Source organism: Prionailurus viverrinus, chromosome C1 (genome assembly GCF_022837055.1).
Source record: "Prionailurus viverrinus isolate Anna chromosome C1, UM_Priviv_1.0, whole genome shotgun sequence".
NCBI lineage: Eukaryota > Metazoa > Chordata > Mammalia > Carnivora > Felidae > Prionailurus > Prionailurus viverrinus.
In genome coordinates, this window is record NC_062568.1 from 42953233 (window position 1) to 42974595 (window position 21363).

General features: G+C 40.2%; 1 protein-coding gene across 2 annotated transcripts in view; it reads right to left on the bottom strand.

Annotated features, from left to right (window-relative positions):
- The window catches only part of ITGAV (integrin subunit alpha V), a 93747-nt gene extending 73945 nt beyond the window's left edge, over positions 1-19802 (bottom strand). For both annotated transcript variants that reach the window (XM_047870107.1, XM_047870108.1), the window contains exons 1-2: positions 19519-19802; positions 9030-9157 (exon numbers count right to left, since the gene is read on the bottom strand). In XM_047870107.1, coding sequence (XP_047726063.1) covers positions 9030-9157; positions 19519-19703 — 313 coding nt within the window. In that variant the 5' untranslated portion in view covers positions 19704-19802. The remainder of the gene's footprint in view (positions 1-9029; positions 9158-19518) is intronic.
- Between the last annotated feature and the right edge of the window lie 1561 nt (positions 19803-21363).

Genomic DNA, 21363 nt, shown 5'->3' on the forward strand with positions numbered 1-21363 from the left:
TTCATTCTTTTGATTGCCAAGTAATATGTACACGTACACACACACACACACACACACACACACACACATATATGTACCACATCTTCTTTATCCATTCATCCACTGATGTGGACATTTGGGCTCTTTCCATACTTTGGCTATTGTTGATAGTGCTGCTACAAACATTGGGGTGCATGTGCTCCTTCAAAACAGCATACTGGTATCCCTTAGATAAATACCTAGTAGTGCAATTGCTGGTTTGTAGGGTAGTTCTATTTTTAATTTTTTGAGGAACCTCCATACTGTTTTCCAGAGTGGCTGCACCAGTTTGCTTTCCCACCAGCAGTGCAAAAGAGATCCTCTTTCTCCACATCCTCGCCAACATCTGTTGTTGCCTCAGTTGTTACTGTTAGCCATTCTGACAGGTGTGAGATGGTACTGATTTGCATTTCCCTGATGATGAGTGATGTTGAACATTTTTTCATGTGTCAGTTGGCCATTTAGATGTCTTCTTTGGAGAAGTGTCTATTCACGTCTTTTGCCCATTTCTTCACTGGATGATTTGTTTTTTGGGTGTTGAGTTTTGTAAGTTCTTTATAGATTTTGGATACTAACCTTTTATCTGATATGTCATTTACAAGTATCTTCTCCCATTCTGTCAGTTGCCTTTTAGTTTTGCTGATTGTTTCCTTCACTGTGTAGAAGCTTTTCATCTTGATGAGATCCCAATAGTTCATTTTTGCTTTTGTTTCCTTGCCTCCGAAGACGTGTTGAGTAAGAAGTTGCTGTGGCCAACGTCAAAGAGGTTTCTGCCTGCTTTCTCCTCAAGGATTTTCATGGCTTCCTGCCTCATGTTTAGGTCTTTCATCCATTTTGAGTTTATTTTTGTGAAGATACACTATTTATTCTTAAACGATGTTTTCTTTCTATTACCTTATTTTCCAACCAAAAAGAAAAAAAGGCACCCTCTTGCTTCTATACTTTTTCTTCTTTTGAAGGACGCTAAGTTTTGTTTCCTGACACAAGCTTATAATCTATCTTTTCTTAGTTGTGTGAGAGAAGCCAGGCTTTTCCTGACTTTCACAGGCAGGAGACATAGACTCAGGCCTTCAGATACTATCACAAAAGCTTTGAATCTCTAGCAAGTGATGCATAGAGACAGGGATGTGTAAGAAATTATTCTCCTGCTGCTGTTCCATGCTCAGCAACAGTGATTCCAGCAGCAGTAAAACACAGGACCAATGGTTCCTCTGCTAGCTTCTGTGGCCCATTTTTTAGAAAACTAGTGAGTTATCAATATCCTTCTAATAACTTCCTGTTCAGCTAAATTTAGCCAAAGTCAATTTTTATTGCTTTTCACAAAGAACCCAAACCTATATGCAAAATACACACACATGCATTCTACCATATATACCTGTATCTATATACCCTACCTCTCCATACACTACTAGCATACAATGGTGAGCAGAAATAAATTTGTTCCCTGCTTTGAAGAGCTTAGTCTAGCCAGGAAAACAAACACATCATAACATAACCAGGAAAAAAAATCAATGTAAATTTTAGCTCAATGAAGAATAAGAGCTTCAGTTAGGGCACTAAGACTGTCTGTATAGCAGAACCTCATGAAACAGAGGAGGAGGGAAATTGGTAAAGGCTGTTCACAATATACTATTTAACACCAAGCATTTCTAGATTTGCAAAAAGCACCCTATTGTGGAGCTGGCTGAGGTCTGTTCTTTTTACAGGAAGGGCTAAAAGCCACTATTGTTTTCTTAAACAGTCCATGAAACAAAGGAGCCTAAAATACTTCATGCAGTTAGTTACCAACATCAAATGTTGTGGCAAAAATCATCAGGGAGCCTTCTCAAGGCTCAACTTAAGTTTCAGACTCACAAAACTGCCAAAGGCCACACACAGCACCAGTCTACTTAGAGGATATAGGACAGAAGCAGACGTCCCTCCCTGATCAGAGTGCTTACGTGACTTTCCCCGTGCAGTAGTGCATACATACAGATATTCAGAGCTCTTCTCTTCGCCTCACTAGGTAACAGCTCACACAGGAAGAAACAAGATATGGTGGGCAGAGAGGACCTACCCCAGCTTCAAAGCTTCATGCCCCAAAGGAATGGTACCTCTTATACTAACTTCACAGCCATTGCTTTCAGAATTCCCACAAAGGACATGCCGTTTATAAATCATTGTACTCAGGGAACCCTAGAGCTGCATACAGCATCCCTATCATGTATTTTCAGTCTATTTACAATTTCTCCCAGTCTAAATGCAGTTTACTGACCCAGGACCATTTTTAGCATAAGCAATGATATCTAGTCACTTAACCACTCAGGATCCAGTAAAGTAGAACAAAAAGACAAGATCAAATTGGCATGCAGACAGGAAAGGGTTTCAGTAACCATTTTCCAACAGCCAACTACTGATAACATTCAATGTCACTGTCCCTGTATGTATTAATTCAGTTAGGCTGCATTATGCTGTAATAACAAGCGTCCCTAAAATCCATTAGTTGAAAATAACAAAGAATTATTTTGTACATGTACATCATAGATTAGTAAAGCGTCTATGCTTCATGTCTTCCTCACTCAGCGACCAGGCTGATGGAGGCTCTATCATTTAAACTATCACTACTTACTATGGCATCTGGTAAGAGGAGAGGAAGAATAACTCCTAATCCTTCTATCCACAATTGATACACTTCTACTCATGTTTAATTGGCTAGAAAAAAAGTCACATGGGCATATTTAAATTCAAGGTTTTCCCAGTTTTAGAAACACGATACTGATGGACAGTCGTGATATCTACCACATCATATAAACCAGATATAATTTTAAAAAATGATTTTATGAATTTTATTTCCAAAATATTAGAATCAGCATGGAGCCCTTTTAAGCATTAAAGTCTCTTCTGCACCCAGAAACACAATAAAGTAGCAGATAAACTACCTAATTTAAATTCTTCATGATCACCCCAGCAATGTATTACAGAATGTAGAAAGGTAGGTAATTTTCCCAACTAACATTGAAAAAATGACAAAGCTGGACAAGCCTGTCTGACTCCAAGGCCTATTTCCTTTTCAAGACATCACAATGTACAGCAAATATAAAGTCAGTGAAGAGAGAAGAGTCACAGGGCAAACTGTACCACAGCATCAAGAAGGTTGGGGACATGAGAGTTCCAGTCAAAGAGCAGAGACTTTAAAATAAGGAAGGAATGGTCAGTGGAGCAAACTGTAAAAAGTCCAATAAGATGAGGGGTCCAAAGTGTCCACTGAAGTAGGTGGCTACTAACAATTTCAGTTAGAGCCACTGCTGAGTTGCCAGACTGAAGTGACTAAACATGGAAAGTGATGAAGTGGATTCAATTATCCTGGATGTGAAGAGACAGAGAAAGGAAAATGACTGAGAGGAGATAATGTTCGAGGGGAAGCTGTTTTGATTAGTTTTTCAGGTAGAAACAATTTAAACATGTTTGAAAGTCAGGGAAAGGAAAAGTCAGAGGAAGGGAAGGGAACAGAAGGGAGAAAAGAGAAGAAAAGGAAATGAAAGAAAAGGAAAGGAAAAAAGGAAAAAAATAGGGGCACCCGGGTGGCTAGGTCGGTTACGCATCTGATTCTTAGGCTCAGGTCATGATCTCACAGTTCAGGTTTATGAGATTAAGCCCTGCATTGGGCTCTGTGTTGACAGCAAGGACCCTCCTTGGGATTCTTTCTCTCTCTCTCTCTCTCTCTGTCCCTCCCCAGCTCATACTTTCTCCCTCATTCTCTCTCTCAAGTAAATATTAAAAAATAAAAAGAGAAAGAGAGAGAGAATGAAAGAAAAAGGGCAAATGCAGAGCAGGGACAGAGAGAAATGAAAGAACAGGCAGTATCCATGAGAAAGCAGAGGGAGTAAGTGGTAACAATACAAAGCAGCTTGTATTTACTGAGCCACCACAATGTGCCAGTCCCTATACTAAGCACATTACACGTCTGAACTCACACACATATTAACTCATTCAGCTGAACACATACCCAGGAGCAAGTCTGATGAGGACAATGCATCGGGCAGCTGGCAGTAACAGACAGTGCAAGTTAAATAGCTGTAAGTGCAGAACCAGGGTTTGAGCCCAGGTAGTTCGCCTCCACAAACCACACTAATATGCTCAGCTATTGTCTCCCTTGACATGCGACTGAGATGAAGGAAAGATAGACAGAAAAGCCACTACCTCCCTTGAGATGCTGAAAAAGATAAAAAAGATATTTGTGGTGCAGAGATGTTTATGTGTTTGGGCTTGGATGGAATGAGCTCCTCAGGAGAGGTGTAAGACAAGTTTGGGGGATGCTTAAACGTAAGCATTTCTTCCACAGTCAAGACACAGTCTGACAGTGTCTTTCTAGATACACGTTATTCTGACTAGCTTATTGCAATCTATATTATCGTCTTTTCTTAAAAAACAAAACAAAACAAAACAAAACCTATTTGGACAAAAATTCTAATTGTAAAAAATGAAGTTTTAATTTATATATTCCTTTTATGAGGGAAGTCTCAGAAGTTATACAACATGATTACAAAAATATCTTCAGGAAAAAAGAGAACAGACCAAAAAATACTTATCTGTACACCTATAACTAAAACTTTATTTCTTCGCTACAGGAAAGGCTCTTATGATCCATTCATTCACTCACCTATTCAATTTGCTGAGCACCAACTTGTACTAGGCACCAGGCATTGCTGTAGGCCCTAGGGCTACAGCAGTGAACAAAACAGATTAAAACACACACACACACACACACACACACACACAACTGTTCTCATAGAACATACAAACTAACTGAAAGAAGGAGACATTAACTACCTTACATAAATACCTTATGTAGCAATGTGAGTATTCCAGGGGAAAAAAAAGCAGAAAAGAGGACAGAGCACAAAGTGGGAAAGGGGCAACTGCAATTTTAAATTAGATGGTCAGGGAATGACTGAGAAGATGGTATTTGAGCTATTCTTGAAGGTAGGGGTGGAGGGGGCACCCAATGGACATTTGAGAAAACAATGTTCCAGGCAGAGAGAAGAGCCCAAGCAAGGGTGAGGTGGAAATGTGTCTTTTGTTTATGAGCCACTGCAAAGAGACCCAATGAGGCTGGAAAAGAATGGAGAGGAGAATAGCAGAAGATAAAGTTAAAGATACAAATAGTGGACTGAAACTCAGGGACCTCTCGGCTACTATAAGACAGATGGTAAGGTATTATTGGAATATGAACAGGAGTGTTATAATCGGAATGTTTTAAAAGAATCACTCTGGCTGCTGTAGAGAACAGTCTGGGAGTATCCAGGGCAGAAGTGGGGAAAACAGTGACACATACCAGCTCTCTTCCAACTGCTCCTCCAGGTTTCCTATCCACCCTGCTCTTGGGCCCAGGATGTTGACCAGGATGAACTCACGGACTGCCGTGTCCCCTGGCTCCCATGTGGATTCCACCAGGGGGGAGCACACACAGGATCAAAGGGAGGGAAGAGAGTGAGTCAGGGTGGTTTTTTTCCCCTGCTCCTCCCTTCCAGTTACTCTGGACTGGCTACTGCCCTTGGACAAAAGCCACAGGTCCTGTCCTGTGGCTTTCTCCACCTAATCCTCTGAATTCTAGTAACCACTCCCTTCCCGATCTACCTTCAGGCCAAGGGGCCCAATTGTAATGAGACCTTGCACAGTACTCTTTTAAAATAGTTCTTTTACTAAAAGCTCCTCAAACTATCCCAATTTAAGCATACCATCCTGGCAGTACCCTTGCTAACTCAGGAGTCCAGGGCAACAGTGCAGGTGGGAGACAATGGTGGCTTAGACCAGGATGTGAGCAGCAGAATGACAAGAAGCAGTTAGATTTTGATTTTCTGATAGATGTAATGTCACACATAACTCCAGATTTTGGCATAAGCAACTAAAAGGATAGAATGCCATCAACTGAAATTCATTTCTTAAAATCACAAATCAATAGAAAATATAAGTAAATATAGTAAATAGTGGTGCACAAGAAAAGGAATGCTATGGCTTACAAACAAATGCAAAGATGACTAATCTTACCATTAAAGGAATGTAAATTAACATAATCATATAAAATATACATAAATAGATACATAATATGGATAGGATAATTACAATATAAAGTTGACAAAGATAAATGTATGATGATAAATGGTGTTGTCATGGATGTCAGAAAAGGAGGAATTGTAAAATTCTTCCCATTGTAAAATTGGGGGACTATACACCTCTGTGAAGAATAATTTGCCACACCTATCAAAACTTCAAATGTACATATTTAAAAATGCTCTGCTAGGACTTTATCCTACACACATACTCACACATTTGCATAAATAGATACATATAAGATTTTTCACTACTGCAGTGTTCATAATTACAAAAGATTAGAAACAATTTAAATGTCCAGCAACAGGAAATACAAGTTAAATAAATTAGGTTATATACACTAAAGAATAAATACCATCAGTATTTTGCAAAGAACAAGATAAACTCTGGCTTATATATACATATGGAAAGGAAAACTCTACAAAAGATTTATATTGTTGGGAGGGGTGGGGAGGAGTCAAGTGCTTAACAGAAATATTGAGTATATTATTATTTGTGTCTTTTTTTTTTAATTTTTTTTTTTTAACATTTATCTATTTTTGAGACAGAGAGAGACAGAGCATGAACAGGGGAGGGGCAGACAGAGAGGGAGACACAGAATCTGAAACAGGCTCCAGGCTCTGAGCGGTCAGCACAGAGCCCGACGCGGGGCGAGAACTCACGGACCGCGAGATCATGACCTGAGCCGAAGTCGGACACTTAACCGACCGAGCCACCCAGGCGCCCCTTGTGAGTCTTTTTTTTTAAGGATATACACATATGTGGGAGTAAGAAAATTCTAAAAAGATCAAAGAAATTGTTTAGAACAACTGCCTCTAAGCAGGTTGATGTGAGAGACTCCTTTTTTTTCATTGTATACCTTTTTGGACTGTTTGAAATTTTTTTTTTACCAAGTGCATATATTAATTTGTTAATGAACAGAACAGTACATAAAGCTAAATTTTAAAAAAGCAATAAATAATCTTGTGTTCCATAAAAACCTATGGTGTTGAGTACAGAAATATATCTGAAAAGTACAACCTATCAAAACTAAAGTATGGTTTCATTTTATTATTATCTTATTTTGTTAGAAGATATAAATGCCCTGACCCGTATTATTTTGAATCACTGGTGTTTCTCCATTTGTAGTCAAATAGAGCCTATTGACATACTCTTGGGGTTTTCCAAATGTCAGCCATATATGGAAAATACAACAGGGCTTAATGTAGATGATTTCAAATGGAAAAAAACAAATATGTGACCTGATTTCTATTAAGAGTTAACTTAATGACAGACACTCATTTTGGCACTGACCAGAATGCCAAATGGAACAGCCTACACCACAATCCTGTTTCACTAATATTATAATTCCCAGAACTAATATATTTTAGAACTAGCAGGAAACAACAATATGGAAAAAAAATTAGTTGTCTTTCGGCTTATCTTAAAATATTCTCTCAGGGTGGGAGGGAGGGGAGGGTGGGTGATGGGTATTGAGGAGGGCACCTTTTGGGATGAGCACTGGGTGTTGTATGGAAACCAATTTGTCAATAAATTTCATATTAAAAAAAAAAGAATAACGTATTATACTGTATGCAAATTAAAAAAAAATATTCTCTCAAAGCCAGCAAATCAAAATTGTTAAAAAATTCTGTAAAACTATTTTACCAAAAGAATGCCACATTATTTCTTTGAAGATTCTCTAAGTTTGCACAAATGTAGACAAATGTACCAATACAAATGTGTACAGGATTCTATATATTTTATTTCATTGATGTAAATGTAAAACAACTTTTTTCTTCCCATCTTCCTCATGCTATTTTTCTCCTTTCCACCAGTCTTGTCTGACACAGAAATTTGTCCCTATAGATAAGATTTTAATGTTATCCAAACCATAATGCATAATTTATCCAAGAAATTTTGGGTAAGAATTTTTTTTTAAGTCAACAAAATCTACTTGAATACAAAAATTCCTCAACTGGTTTTGGTAGCACCACTCAAGGTTTTAGATTATTTCATGATTAGGGACTTGATGTATAATTGTCAGGGAGTTGCACTTCAATTTTGCTGACAAAGAAAAAGACAAAAAGCCTTGTTCCTTCTTCTCAGAAGAGACAGAAAAACACTTTAATATATTTCCCCAGATTTCTGCAAATTCACACAGTTTGAAACTGAAGACATCCAAAGCAGTGAAAATACAATGTATTTTTAAGACTTTTATACATATATGACAAAATTGTAGGAAAAATGTTAAATCTTTTGTCTTCATATAACCTTCCTAGGGATCTGAAGTGCTTATATAAATTGTTTTATTAAGTTGTTACATTTAAGGTAAAGTAAGTTCTTTTAAAAATTAAATGATACTAAATAAATATCTAATGGGAGGAATGAAGGGGTTTCGGGACAGCACCCGCCCCCCCCCCCCCCCCCAATGTGCCATTTTGGCATATGGATTATTTTGAGCTGAAGGCACTTGAGATCCTGTGGACTCAAGAGACTTTTGTCGCTCCCTTAACCACACAGATGAAGCTAAATTGAGTATTTTTCTCAGAATATGGGTTATTAACAGAGACAAACTTTATCTGAGTGACCCATCTGTATGGCAGGGCAAACATCTAATTATCAAACATCTGCTTCTCTTATTATCACTCCATGAAATGCATTCCTTTCCTCTGAAATCCCAGACCCCTACCCCCTTTCTCCTTAGTTCAGGATGACATACTATACCTCATTCTGCCTGTCTTCAGAATTTCCATGTCTATATGGATTCCTCATACATACATGCACCTATTAATTTTGATTTTCTCCTGTTATCTGTCTCCTGTCAACTTGATTCTTAGCCCAGCTAGAAGGGCCTTTAATGGAGACAGAAATTCTTGCTCCCCAACAGAAGGGAAGGGAAGAGAGGGTAAAGGAAAAGAGGCCACTGCTGCAATATTTACCTGTGGCATCGAATTCGATTGGCTGGCACCCGCGGTGAGAAGACCAGTCACACTTGAGGACTTGCCCTCCTTCCACAATCCCAGGCTGGGTAGTGTTTGCTTTGGGTGCTCCCACCAGAAGAAACATCCTGGTATACAAAAGGGAAGATAAGATTTTAAATGGCACAAAGCATAAACAGTAACCTATGATTTAGAAAGAACAATCATTCTCTTGCTATTATCCACTATTATTTTTAACCATTCACTGAGGGCATAATCTATCTTTATCCATTCACTGAGGGCATATTCATTTGATGCTCTTACATACATACATTATTCAATACAGTTTACCCATGCTAATAATAATAACATCTTATAAGGCAACTTCAGAGTGACATGTCATTTAAAAATCTGTGCTGGTCAAACTGTACACTTTAAACATGTACAGTTTATTATATATCAACTGCATCTCAAAAAAGCTGTTAAAAATGTGTGCTGGCTAGACTCTGGGACAGATGTTTTGATTTAGGGTTTTTTGGAATGGTTTTTTTGTGTGTGGTCTGCCATAGACTTTCTATATCCTGAATGCTAAGCAAAACTAAATAAATAAATAATTCTAAAGTATTGTAATTCTACATACTATCATTTTTTTCTTTTTAAAAACATACCTTGTTTTGGAACTACTGTACTTCAGTAATTTTTTTTTAATGACTAATAAATTTATCTTTTCAGAGGATTAATCTAGTCAATCCTGGCCAAAGAACAGGATCGCTATTCAATTTCTTATCAGGATAAAATGAGCAGGAGACAAAATAATACAGAGTCCAGTTTTTAAGCAAAAGAGACCTTTTCATTAGTTTTTTCTATTCATTCAGAAAAAGAAACAGCTTGAGTGTCTCGTCTACATACAACACAGTCCTGGGCACTGGGGACATCACCATGAATAAAACAACCTCGTTTTCTGCTCTCAGTGGTGTTTACATTCCTTTTGGGAAGAAATGGAGAACCTGACCAAGAAAATCAGTCATGCTTACAAATGCTGTGAAGGAAAAACTTCTTTACATAAAGGAAAGTAATCTTGAAGGAATAGAGGGGAAAGACTTACTTTACATAAGGAGAAGTCAAAGGAAGTTTTCTGTAAAGAAGGAAGAGGAAAGACCTCGTTTAGATAAAGTAGCAAGGAAACTTACTGCTAAATAAACCGAGATGTACAGGATTAGATGGTCACCAAGGAGTGTTTGTGTGTTGGGGTGGGGGGAAGGGGTTGGGGGGGGAAGGCAAGGTGAGAAAGGTGGGATAAGGGTGTGGCATGAAGAAGTAGATGGGAGCACCCTGGGCAAAGAGACAAAGACCCTCAGCAAGAAAATGATCAGTGTCGGAGAGTTTCAAGAAAAAGGTGTGGCTGAGGGAAAAAAGCAAGCTAAGAGGGACACATGATAAAGGTGGGGAGCTTGGCAAGAACTAAATCAAGCAGGGCCGTTCAACTAATGTAATACTCTTGGATTTTATCATAAGGTCTATGTGAAGCCTTTGCATTTTTTTTAAGCAAAAGAATGACACAATCTAATAGAGAAAACTATATTTGGTGCCTTCTGGGGAAAGGATTAAGGAGGGAGGGGAACAAAATGGAACAAGGAAAGTAAGAGACTTTCAGCAGGGAAGGGAGGAGATAATAGTGACCTAGATTGGGAAGGTGGGTGGAGAAGGAGATGGGTGGGCAGACTTTGGAAATATCTGGAATAGAATGAACAGCAATAGCTGATGGCTGTAATATGGGGGAAAGGGAAGATTAAAAAATGTCACCCAGGTTTCATTCTGAAGTGCATGGATGGGACAATTTACTGCACAAAAAGAAAAAAGCCTAAAGAGTAAGGAAGCAGAAGGCAGATTAAATATTTACAGGAAAACCAAGAATTCCGTTCTCAATGTTACTCTGAAGTATCTGTTAGACACCAATTGGTAGTCCGGAGCTCTGAGGAGAGTTTTGCCTCAGAGATCATGTATTGAGAATGTCAACTTAGGGTAGATGGGTTCATGCCAGGAAGCTTCAGAAAGAAGAGAGCCAAACAGTGAGCTCTGGGGAGCAAGAGCCTTTAGTCAGGTAAAGAAAGAGGATATAGTAAAAGAGAATGAAAAGAAACTGATTGAAGTATAAAAGAAAACAGGATATAGTTATACATGGAAGGCCCTCAATAAATGCTACCACCATTATTATTTCACTTCCTCATTAAACATTTAGTCACTTAAATTGTAGCATAGAAAATACTTCACTGCCTTTCCTTTTTTTTAAAGTTATGAACAAAGCTACATTTTAATATGAGATGTGCTCATTTTAACTTTTACTTATCAATTTCAATTTCATTTCTTCTGGGTGGTATCTGCTAAATCATACTTAGAATCGTCAAGAGCTGGCTGCATGACTGACTGGCTGGTTTAACAGGAATCCTGCTTTCTGATATTCATCTTAAAACTCCATACTCAATTAAAAAAAAAAAAAAAAAAACCACTCCATACTCAAAATAAAGGCAAAACTCCCAACCGAACCACACCCTGTTTAATAAAGCTTTATGCAGTCATATTTGGCATCAGTAAAACATCAATGCTGGCTCCTTCTCATCACAACCAACTTAGTTTGCACTCAGCAGGAAAAAAAAAAGGCTATGAGTAGGAGAGGCCGTACCCCCATGAATAAGAGGGCACTCAATGTCATCCAGCCTCCTTTACTGCAGGGGAGCTGGTTAATAGCTAAGATATTTATGTAAATAAATATAATTTTATATTATAAATATAAATAAATATAAATAATTTTCCATTTCAAAAGGTCAAAAATTTGGCCATTCACATCATAAAACTTCCCCTATTCATCTGGATTAAATGTTTTTTGGTTTTTTTTTAATTTTCTTTCAATGTTTATTTATTTTGAGAGAGAGAGAGAGAGAGCGAGCGAGCATGAGCGGGGCAGAGGCAGGAGAGAGGGAATCCCAAGCAGGCTCCACACTGTCAGCACAAGAGCCCCACGCGGGGCTCCATCACATGTGCTCAAACTGTGAGACCATGATCCGAGCTGAAATCAAGTGTCAGACACTTAACCGACTAAGCCACCCAGGTGCCCCTGGATACAATGAGTTTTGAGCGCATGATAGGGAAAAGAACATTTCAGACAAGTATACTTTTCAGGGTCTACACCTGAAAAGGCTGGGGTCAAGTCCTGCAATAGTCCTAATAACCATAATACAATCACAGGTATACATATGATTTCAGTGCTGGGTAACAGCCAGGTTCCAGATGAGGACCAAGGAGGTGGTTCTCAGAATTTGCCTAGAAATTTCCAAGAAAAACTCATTTCCTGACCATCACCACATTGCACATTATAGAATCTTTTATAATTTTTTTTATCAAAGCTATTCTTCCTAACTTATAATAAACTGCTTCCTTGAGGGGTACCTGGGTGACTCAGTCGGTTAAGTGTCTGACTTCAGCTCAGGTCATGATCTCAGAGCCCCTCATCCTGCTCTGTGCTGACAGACTGTGTGTCTCCCTCTCTCTCTCTGCCCCTCCCCCAGCTCACACACTCCCTCTCTCTCTCTCTTTCTGTCTCTCTCTCTCTTTCTCTCTCAAAGGTAAATAAATATTAAAAATAATAATAAAAATAAATAAATAAATAATTTGCTTCCTTGAAAGTAGGAGACTCTAATTTATCTTTGGGCCTGGCACATAACAAGCACTCAAGAAAAGTTTTTTTAATTGACAGGTAAGTAGCAAGTAAATTCGATAGTTACAGGCTTCAATCTTAAGAAAGCCCTATGTAAATAGCCATTTCCACTACCACCAAAAATCATCCTCTATTAAACATCCAATTATTTAAATTACCCTTACAACAATTTCTTTACATACATATTTCTTCTTAATTTTGGATTTCAGACACTTTCTTTACTTGGGCACTATGAGAGAGGGCTGGAAAGTTACTCGCAGTAAGGGACTTCAGCAAAGACACAAAAAGGGACGTGGTAGGAGGGTTCTGAAAGAAAACTGCACTCCACTGGCAGCACAAAGTTCGCATTCCTTGGATAAGACCATGAACATGGCTGCTGCTTCTCATCCGGCCATTTGCACATTGTAGGCATGAAATGATGGGTAATTAGATGTACTAACATGGGTGTTCGTTAGGTTTTCCTAAGCATACTTTCATGTGCAGTCTTGCACATTGGTGAAATGCCACAGAAATGGTAGAATAATATAAAAGGAATGTGTGAGCACTGTTAATTTCTAAATGCTAGGTTAATGGGGGAGAAAAAAAAGCTGAGGAATAAAAGTACTTTGTCCAAAGTGTCAACATGATATTTACTTTAAATTTTTTTTTTCAACGTTTATTTATTTTTGGGACAGAGAGAGACAGAGCATGAACTGGGGAGGGGCAGAGAGAGAGGGAGACACAGAATCAGAAGCAGGCTCCAGGCTTTGAGCCATCAGCCCAGAGCCCGACGCGGGGCTCGAACTCACGGACCGCGAGATCCTGACCTGGCTGAAGTCGGACGCTTAACCAACTGCGCCACCCAGGCGCCCCTGATATTTACTTTTAAAGAATATTACAGAAAGTTTTTAAAAAAGAAAAATGGGGAGATGGAGAAAGTAAACTGCCTTAGACAAATGTTAAGTCCTAAGAAGGAGCTATATAAAGAGAAATTAAATATTTATAGAGAATAAAAAGTAAAGGATGATAAAAGATGATATTTGAGAAAATTAAGGAATATAAAAGCAACACAGACTACAGAAAACAAAAGCCCTGTTGATGTATTAGGAAGATGAATTTTACATCACGTATTTTTTTACTAGAATAACAAAACAGCCTGCTAATGAAATGCTTTATAAGAATTAAGTAATTATTGAAGTTCATCTAAGAATGTCTAACTAATGTCTGTAACAGCTTAATTAGGATAAGAGAAGTGACAGAGCTGAAAAAATTTGGCAATATAAACAGCAGTGTCTAATAAGCAGTTTGATACTATAGGTTACAATTACCCAATATAAATCAACTGAGAAAGTCACTTGTTCAATATTTGAGCCTCAGCTTCCTGTATAACAATGCCCACTGTGATTACTTCTAAAAAGATTTCTGAATGTGGACAGTAGACAAAAACAAACTTAGAAAATCTGAAGGCATCATAAAAATATAAGATGATGGCCCCAGAATTAAAAACAATTAATAAACTATTCTCTCTAATAAAGTAGAACACATAAAAGTTAAAAGCTATTTTCAAAAAGGCTTTCCTTTCCTCAGTTTCCTCAAAGGATCATTAATTAACTTAAATGCAAGACCTCAAGAGGAAAAAAAAGGAAGAAGGGCACAAAGTAGGGGACTTGCAACACTTCCTGACAAGAGTGGGGAGCTGGGGAAGACACTTGGGGTTAGCTGGAGCTGACAGAGATTTCGCTGATTAGCAGTGAAAATCTGAAGCTGAGCAACTCCGTTTCACATGCCTGCCGCCTTCTGCTGGCAGACTCCATCTCCTCCCAAAAGTTTACCCAAGAACAGAATCAGGATCCTTATCCTCACTATTCTGGTCAAATGACTCAAGACATGTCCATCATTATGGTTTACATACACGGGCAGACTATTAATCAACATCATGCCACAAGAAATTCTGAAAGATAAAGAGCAGAGTGTGTCGGTGGGGGAGGAGAGGTAGAAGAAAAAGGGAGTGAGGAGAAAGTGCAGGAGAAGGGAGGTGGGGGAAGACAGGATGGAAAACAAAAAAGGGGGAGGAGAGGTACAGGAGGAGTGGGGAGGAGAAAAAAAGAATAGATGGGGAGGGAGAAGGAAGAGGAAGCGAGAGGGAGACAAGAGGATCAGAGAAACCAACCAGGAGGATGCCTTTCGGATGCACTTCCTATCCAAAGTGGACTTTAAGGGCAGTTGCTTCAGGGAATGTGACCTTCACTACCAAGGAGAGGCAACCAGCCAAACAATGACAAGTACATTTTTTAAACCCTCCAAATGAACTAAGTTATTTGGCTGTTTCAGCACTGACTTCTCCAAGATAAAGCATGTCTAATATATCTGGCTGACTCCGGGCTGACCAGTGAATGAGCCTTCATCAAAATCAACTTTCGAAAAATTACCACACCCGTATATAGAAAAAAATGTGTATAAAATAGCATGAATGTTTTTTCAGAGAGGTAATTCCAGTCTCAGATTTACTTTTCATTTAAAAAAAAAGTGCTGCAGGGTCAATATTTATATGACATGAAACAAGCACAGTAACTGTAAATTCTAGACATTTCTCTTTTCTTTTATAATGTCCTATAAACCCCGGGGGGCTTAATCAGGAGTAATCAACACAGAGCTTGCCTTTTAAATTATAAGGGTATATGTATAGTCTATATATGTATATTATTTATGACAAGAATAAACAACCAATATAGCCAGAGCCACACAAAGTTCACAAAAATGAGCTGGCATCACTATGAGAAGGGTTATGAACATGGTTACAACGCTGAGGTGAGAAACTGTGTGTCAACATTGAAAAGTACATGCAAGTTGTGTCAGGAAAAGGGGCTTCATCCAGGTTAAGCAGTCTGGACTTTCTCTCTGGCCATGGACGTACTGTTGAGGAAATTTTAGTAGAGTACCAGATCAAAAAGATGCTTCAGAAAGATAAAACTATTAGAAACATGTAAGATCTAAGAGCCAAAGGATGGGGACAGGGATGAGGATCTGAGTGCCACAGACCACCCTTCTAAGCTGAAATCAAGGAAGCTGAAGTCAGGTGCAGAGCAGAGATGAATGCAAGAAATATTAACAAGGAAGAATTTCTAGGACCTTCTGTCTGGTGACTAATCACTGACTAATATTAGGGGACTACAGTAGGAGAGACAAAGAAAAATAGAAAATGAGAGGGAGGAATATGAAATTATTTCCAGGGCAACAGAGAAAATGATGGCACCATTATTAGAAACAAAGGTGCAACTGACATCACCACTTGGTGAAAATGAGTGGAGGTAAGATGGGCTGGTCAAGGAGGAGAGATCCACAGGCTGTGGGATTATGAAGTTGAAGCTCTATTTTTAAATCCAAGATGCTGCCAGGGCAGCAGTTTTATTTTAAAAGTTTTCCAGGTGCTACAAACAGGAAGTCAGAATTGAGAACTACTGAATGCGCTGTAGGACCTTCTGCGACCAGGGCAAACTCACCCACACCTCTTCCTTGGGGTCACAGGAACATGAAGCAACTGTAAACAAGGCTTCATTAGTATTTAACGGGGTGGGGGGGGGGGGGGGCAAGAATTCCAATCCAGTGTTGCTCATTATAGTATTATGTAAAAATAAATATATATGTAAAATGAGAACTGTATACCTTATATTTGAAGAATAAATAAGAAAATTGTCCAGTTACTTTCTTCTTAAAAATTTAAAATTTGTGGGACACCTAGGTGGCTCAGTTGGTTATGCGTCTGACTTCAGCTCGGGTCATGATCTCAGGGTCCATGGGTTCGAGCTCCACATGAGGCTCTCTGCTGTCAGTGCACAGCCACCTTCAGATCCTCTGTCTCCCTCTCTCTGGTCCTCCCCCACTAGTACTTTCTCTCAAAAATAAGTAAACTTAAAACAATTTTTTTTTTTAATTTGAATCCTAAAATTAAATGGACTTTAATTTCATACCCTGTCTTTTGATCCCAACTTGCCCCCATCCTCACACCAATCCACTCTAACAAATAAAGACTGAAAACCTTTCTGGCCTCAGTGTCCTCATCTGTAGCAATGAGTTTATCTACTTCCCTACTTCCCCTGGTGCTTTGTGCTATAGAGTGAAGTGAGATACCATAAGTCAAAGTGCTTTGTGAGTTATAAAATAGGCTAATCAACACAAGATATCATTATCCTAATTAAACCTAAGGTGCAATTTTCAATTTCTCCAATTATTCCCCCAAGAAAAATGTGACTTTACTTCATGGCCTGTATATGATGTTTAAATTTTATGTAAGTTTGGCAATATAGTCACTGTAAATTAATGTATATAGGGGAAAAAATGCAGAATGCTGACTTATTATTTTTCACAATTTTAAATCACAATTTTTGTGACCTTTCACTTTAAACCTAGGACTCACGATTGAAGGGATTTCTTGAGGAGTCACCTTAATATTTGTCCTTAGTATTTTTCCTTTTCTTTAATAGTGACTCATTAGTTTTCACAACAATATGGAAATTAACTCAGTAACAATTTTTTATAACAACAAAAATGAAACATAAAATAATTCTACAGCTTGCTGGGAGTATTTAGATACCAAAAGAAACTAGAAGCAATGGAAAGAGACTTCATTACTGTTGCTTCCTCATTGATCGAGGGATTCTTCTTTTAGGAGAAAGGAGTGTTTAATAAACACTTTGTTATTTGTGGATTTTTTTTTTTATTTTAGAAGTTTATAATCACACCAAATAACAACAACAGTAAGTGCAGCTGTTAATATAAATCACATCCTCATGTACCTTGGGTCCAATGCTTGTTAAATTTAAAACTATCTTTTACAAAATTAAGCATAATTTTACACTAAGCTTTGTTAAATCTGAAAAGCTAAGAAGAAGCCTTTGTTTGTATGTGTTTTTTTTTTTAATCTCAAAATTGATGTCTGTTTACGGTAGACTACATCTAGAACTCATTAGTCTATCAGTAACAAAGTCACTGATGAAGATTTCAAAATATTATATGGAATCAAAGCAAGTTCAATTTTACCTTACCATTGAAGGCCCACATGAGAGGTCATGCAACCTGTGTATTCATAATATATCCAATAACTACAATGATTAGTCAAAGATTAGCCGTCCAGGCTGGCAATCAAAGATGGTAAACCTCTCATGACAACAGTTCGATATTACTGCATTTTCCATAGTAACAACACTTAAAGTTTATCATCTTGTCATTATCTTTACACTGCTAAACTCAGATGGTTTCAACTTACACCATTTACAAAACATTCCATCAGCTCTGAAGTATTTAAGCGCTAACTCTTGCTAATTTAAGTACCTACTCTTGTCAAAAGACAATATATTTTCTCAAAACTACTAGAATTTCTGTACCAATTAAAGCTAAAAGAGCACCTCTGATGACAACTAAAATCGGTACTATCAAGGCATACCCTTGAAGCTATCTGGAAACAAAAGAACTTTCAAATAACAGATAAGGCTGACAGAATGATTAAATCAAATGAGGAGGGAGTAAATGTTGCCCAAACTTAGTGATCATTTTTTTATCATTTTGGAAAATCTGTGCTTAGGTCTGGATAGATAGAAAGCGCTGACACAGAAGACAACAAACAAAACTGAGTTCACCACATAAAACAATGCCTAGTTTCCACTAATTGCTTCCATACTATTTACTGCTGCAAGGTCGTCACCTTTGATGAATCAACACTCAGACAATCATCAACACCTTTGATGATCAACACTCAGACAGTATGAATAAATCATTGAAAGATATTTAGATCACCCTCAAAGTAGGCACACATGAGTTGGAAAAATGGTCCTATCAAAGTACTGACCATCAAGATTATTCCCCTTCCACCGCCTCAAAAATAGTACCTTCAACACAGAAAAAAAGGAAAAAATGTTAGAATTTCCAAGAGCCCTAAGAATAGTCTTCCTTCTTGAAAACAGGACTTAAACATCAGAAGGCATCCAGTGAACATCTATCAAATCAGCATTTCTAACGCCAATATGGGGGTGAGGTGGTGAGAACGATGATGTCAGGTTCGGTCAAGTCAGAGACAACTTTGAATCCAATGGTGACATTAACTCTGTTACAAATCCTGACGGCCTTTGCAACGCGAAAACGTTAGCAGTTTGAAAACGTAACTGAATTCTTAAATACTGCAGTATTCAAATGACCCGCAGTGAATGAAAAGTCAGCAAACACCCTTGTTCTTTGTGAACAATGACCTAAATAATGAATCACTATAAAAAGAACACATGACACATTGAATTCGTCTGTTCGCCCTCAAATGTGCAAAGGTCTGACAGTATCAGAGATAAGACACGAGTTTACTACGACGGTATGGTCATTTTAGTCATCAGAATGTCTGGAAAAGGAGCGAACGAGAAACGGAATCAGCCCGCGAGGCGGAAAGTGTGGGGGAGGGCTTTTTAAGTCTGCGAAGCAGGCTACGGGGAAGGCGAACTGGTACCGGAGGAAAAAAGAAGTTCGGGAATGAGCCTGACCTAGCCCGAGACGCTAGCAGGGGCGGCGCGGAGTCCGGCGGGACCAGCCTTTGTTGCTTTCCCACTTGCCCCGAATTTGAAGCGCACGTCTGCTTCAAAGCTGTCCGTCCGGGGAGAGGCGAGGGGGGCACTGAGAGGAGGCGGTGGGTGCCGCGGGGGTTCGCCTCCCCAGACCGTCCATCCGCCCAGAACCTAAACCCCGGTGGGGGTGGGGGGGACGGACAGTCTCCCCCGGGGAACGCAGGGTGGGCGCGCGCGGTGGGGGAGGGGGCTGACTCCCCTTCCAAGTGCGGCCACTTACGAAGACGCGCTGGGCACGAAGAAATCCACCGCGAAGCCGAAGTAACTTCCTTCGGGGCCGGAGTACTCGGCAGGACTGTCCACGTCGAGGTTGAAGGCGCCGCAAAGAGGCAGCAGGAATCCGGGAAGAAGGAGCAGGAGGCGGCGCGGGCGAAGGCGCAGCCGCCGCCGCGGCGGAGAAGCCATCGCCGGAGCGCGCGCGGGGCGCCGAGGCCGGAGCCGCTGCCACCCCTCCCGGAGCGCACGGTGCCCGCGGCCCGCCGCCGCCTGCGCGCGCCGAAACTGGCCGGCCGCTCGCTTCGCGGCGAGTCCCCGACAGCGCCCGGGGAGGCGGGAGGGCTGAGCCACCGAGCGGCCGCCCGGGAAGTGGGGCGCAGGGCGCGCGGGGCGGGGACAGCGGCGCCGGCGGCCCCCGACCTCCCTCCCGCTCGGCCGCCCCGCGCCTGGGCTCCCGCTCGGGACTGCGCGGGTGAGCGCCGCACCCCCCGCCTGAGTGCTGCCGCGGGCGGTGGAAGGAGGTAGAGAAGGGGGAGGAGCCGGCCCGGGAGGCCTGGCAGCGGCGCTGGAGGAAGTGAAGGAGGAGGAGAGCCGTCCTCCGACTGGAGAGAGCCGGGTGCACTTCCGTGCGCGCGGTCGCCTCCCGTCCCGAGAGCGAGGTGCCAATGCCGAAGCCCCAGTCCCTCAGATCCCCGGGCCGCGGCAGCGCTGTTGGACGAGGGCCTCGGACCCAGCTCCAGGAGGACAGTGGTGCACGTAGGGATGGCCAAGGGTCCCAACCCGCCCGCGTCCAGGGGCACCCCACGCTCCCGGGTCCCGCCGGGCACTCCTGTGCTACTTTTGTTTAAAAATGAGGACAGCTTTATCCGCCTCTCGGTTTCTACTCCTAAAACCCTGGCAGGCTCTCACAAACGAAACTCTGTAATTAATGGTCGTTTTCCTCCCCCACTCTATCCCACACACACACTGAACTTAATTATAAACTTTCAGAATGCTAGCACAGCCCCTTCCAGGAGTCGTGTTAAAGCTGAACTTGAAGGATTGGCAGGGCAAAGAATTGGCAGTAATCGTTTCAAATCAAGTCAGACTAGTAGAAACCTTATTCCTAGTTTATTAGCTGAAGTTGGGTGATTGCGAATAACTAGCGCATTGATTTAGGACGCGTGAGTAGAAATAGAATTTTAGAGTTGGAAGAAGGAATATACACCATTGAAGTAAGGCCTCTGTGAACCTGTTGCTGTTAGGGTTTCCACGGCCTCCAGGCTCCTGACAGTTCCCCGGACTTACTTGAGAACTGGAACCTTGACCTCTTTCTTTATATTCTGTAGTCTTACCACCTGGCCAGGCAGATAGTGAGAAATCGTTAAAATGTTGGATGGAGATGAAATGATGAGTAAACTTTGTCCAGAGAGGGGACTTTCCTATATTGTGTATCATGTGTGAAGGAATTTGGTGAACAAGACAGAGTATAAATGCACTGCATAGACCTTAAAAACCTACAAGTACTGGAACAGTAATTTTGGATTGTTTTCCCAAAGTAGGTATTAAAACTGAATCACAATGCACACTAATCTCCTAGCTTTTAATTAATCTTGTGAAGGAGCATGTATTTAAGTGGAAATGAAATGTCTAATTTGAATTTTTAGTACTTAATTGCATTATATGTTTTGATTCTTAAATTTGACTCCAAGATATGTCCCCAAACCTTGGCCATCTTTCACATACCATGGCCCAGCACTTGTCTGAAGGAAATTACCTCGTGAGGCAGGTGATCCTGGACAAATACGTAGAAATACAAATGTTTTCTTTCCCCTCACTCTGTTCCAGATGCACTGAAGAGGCAAAAACT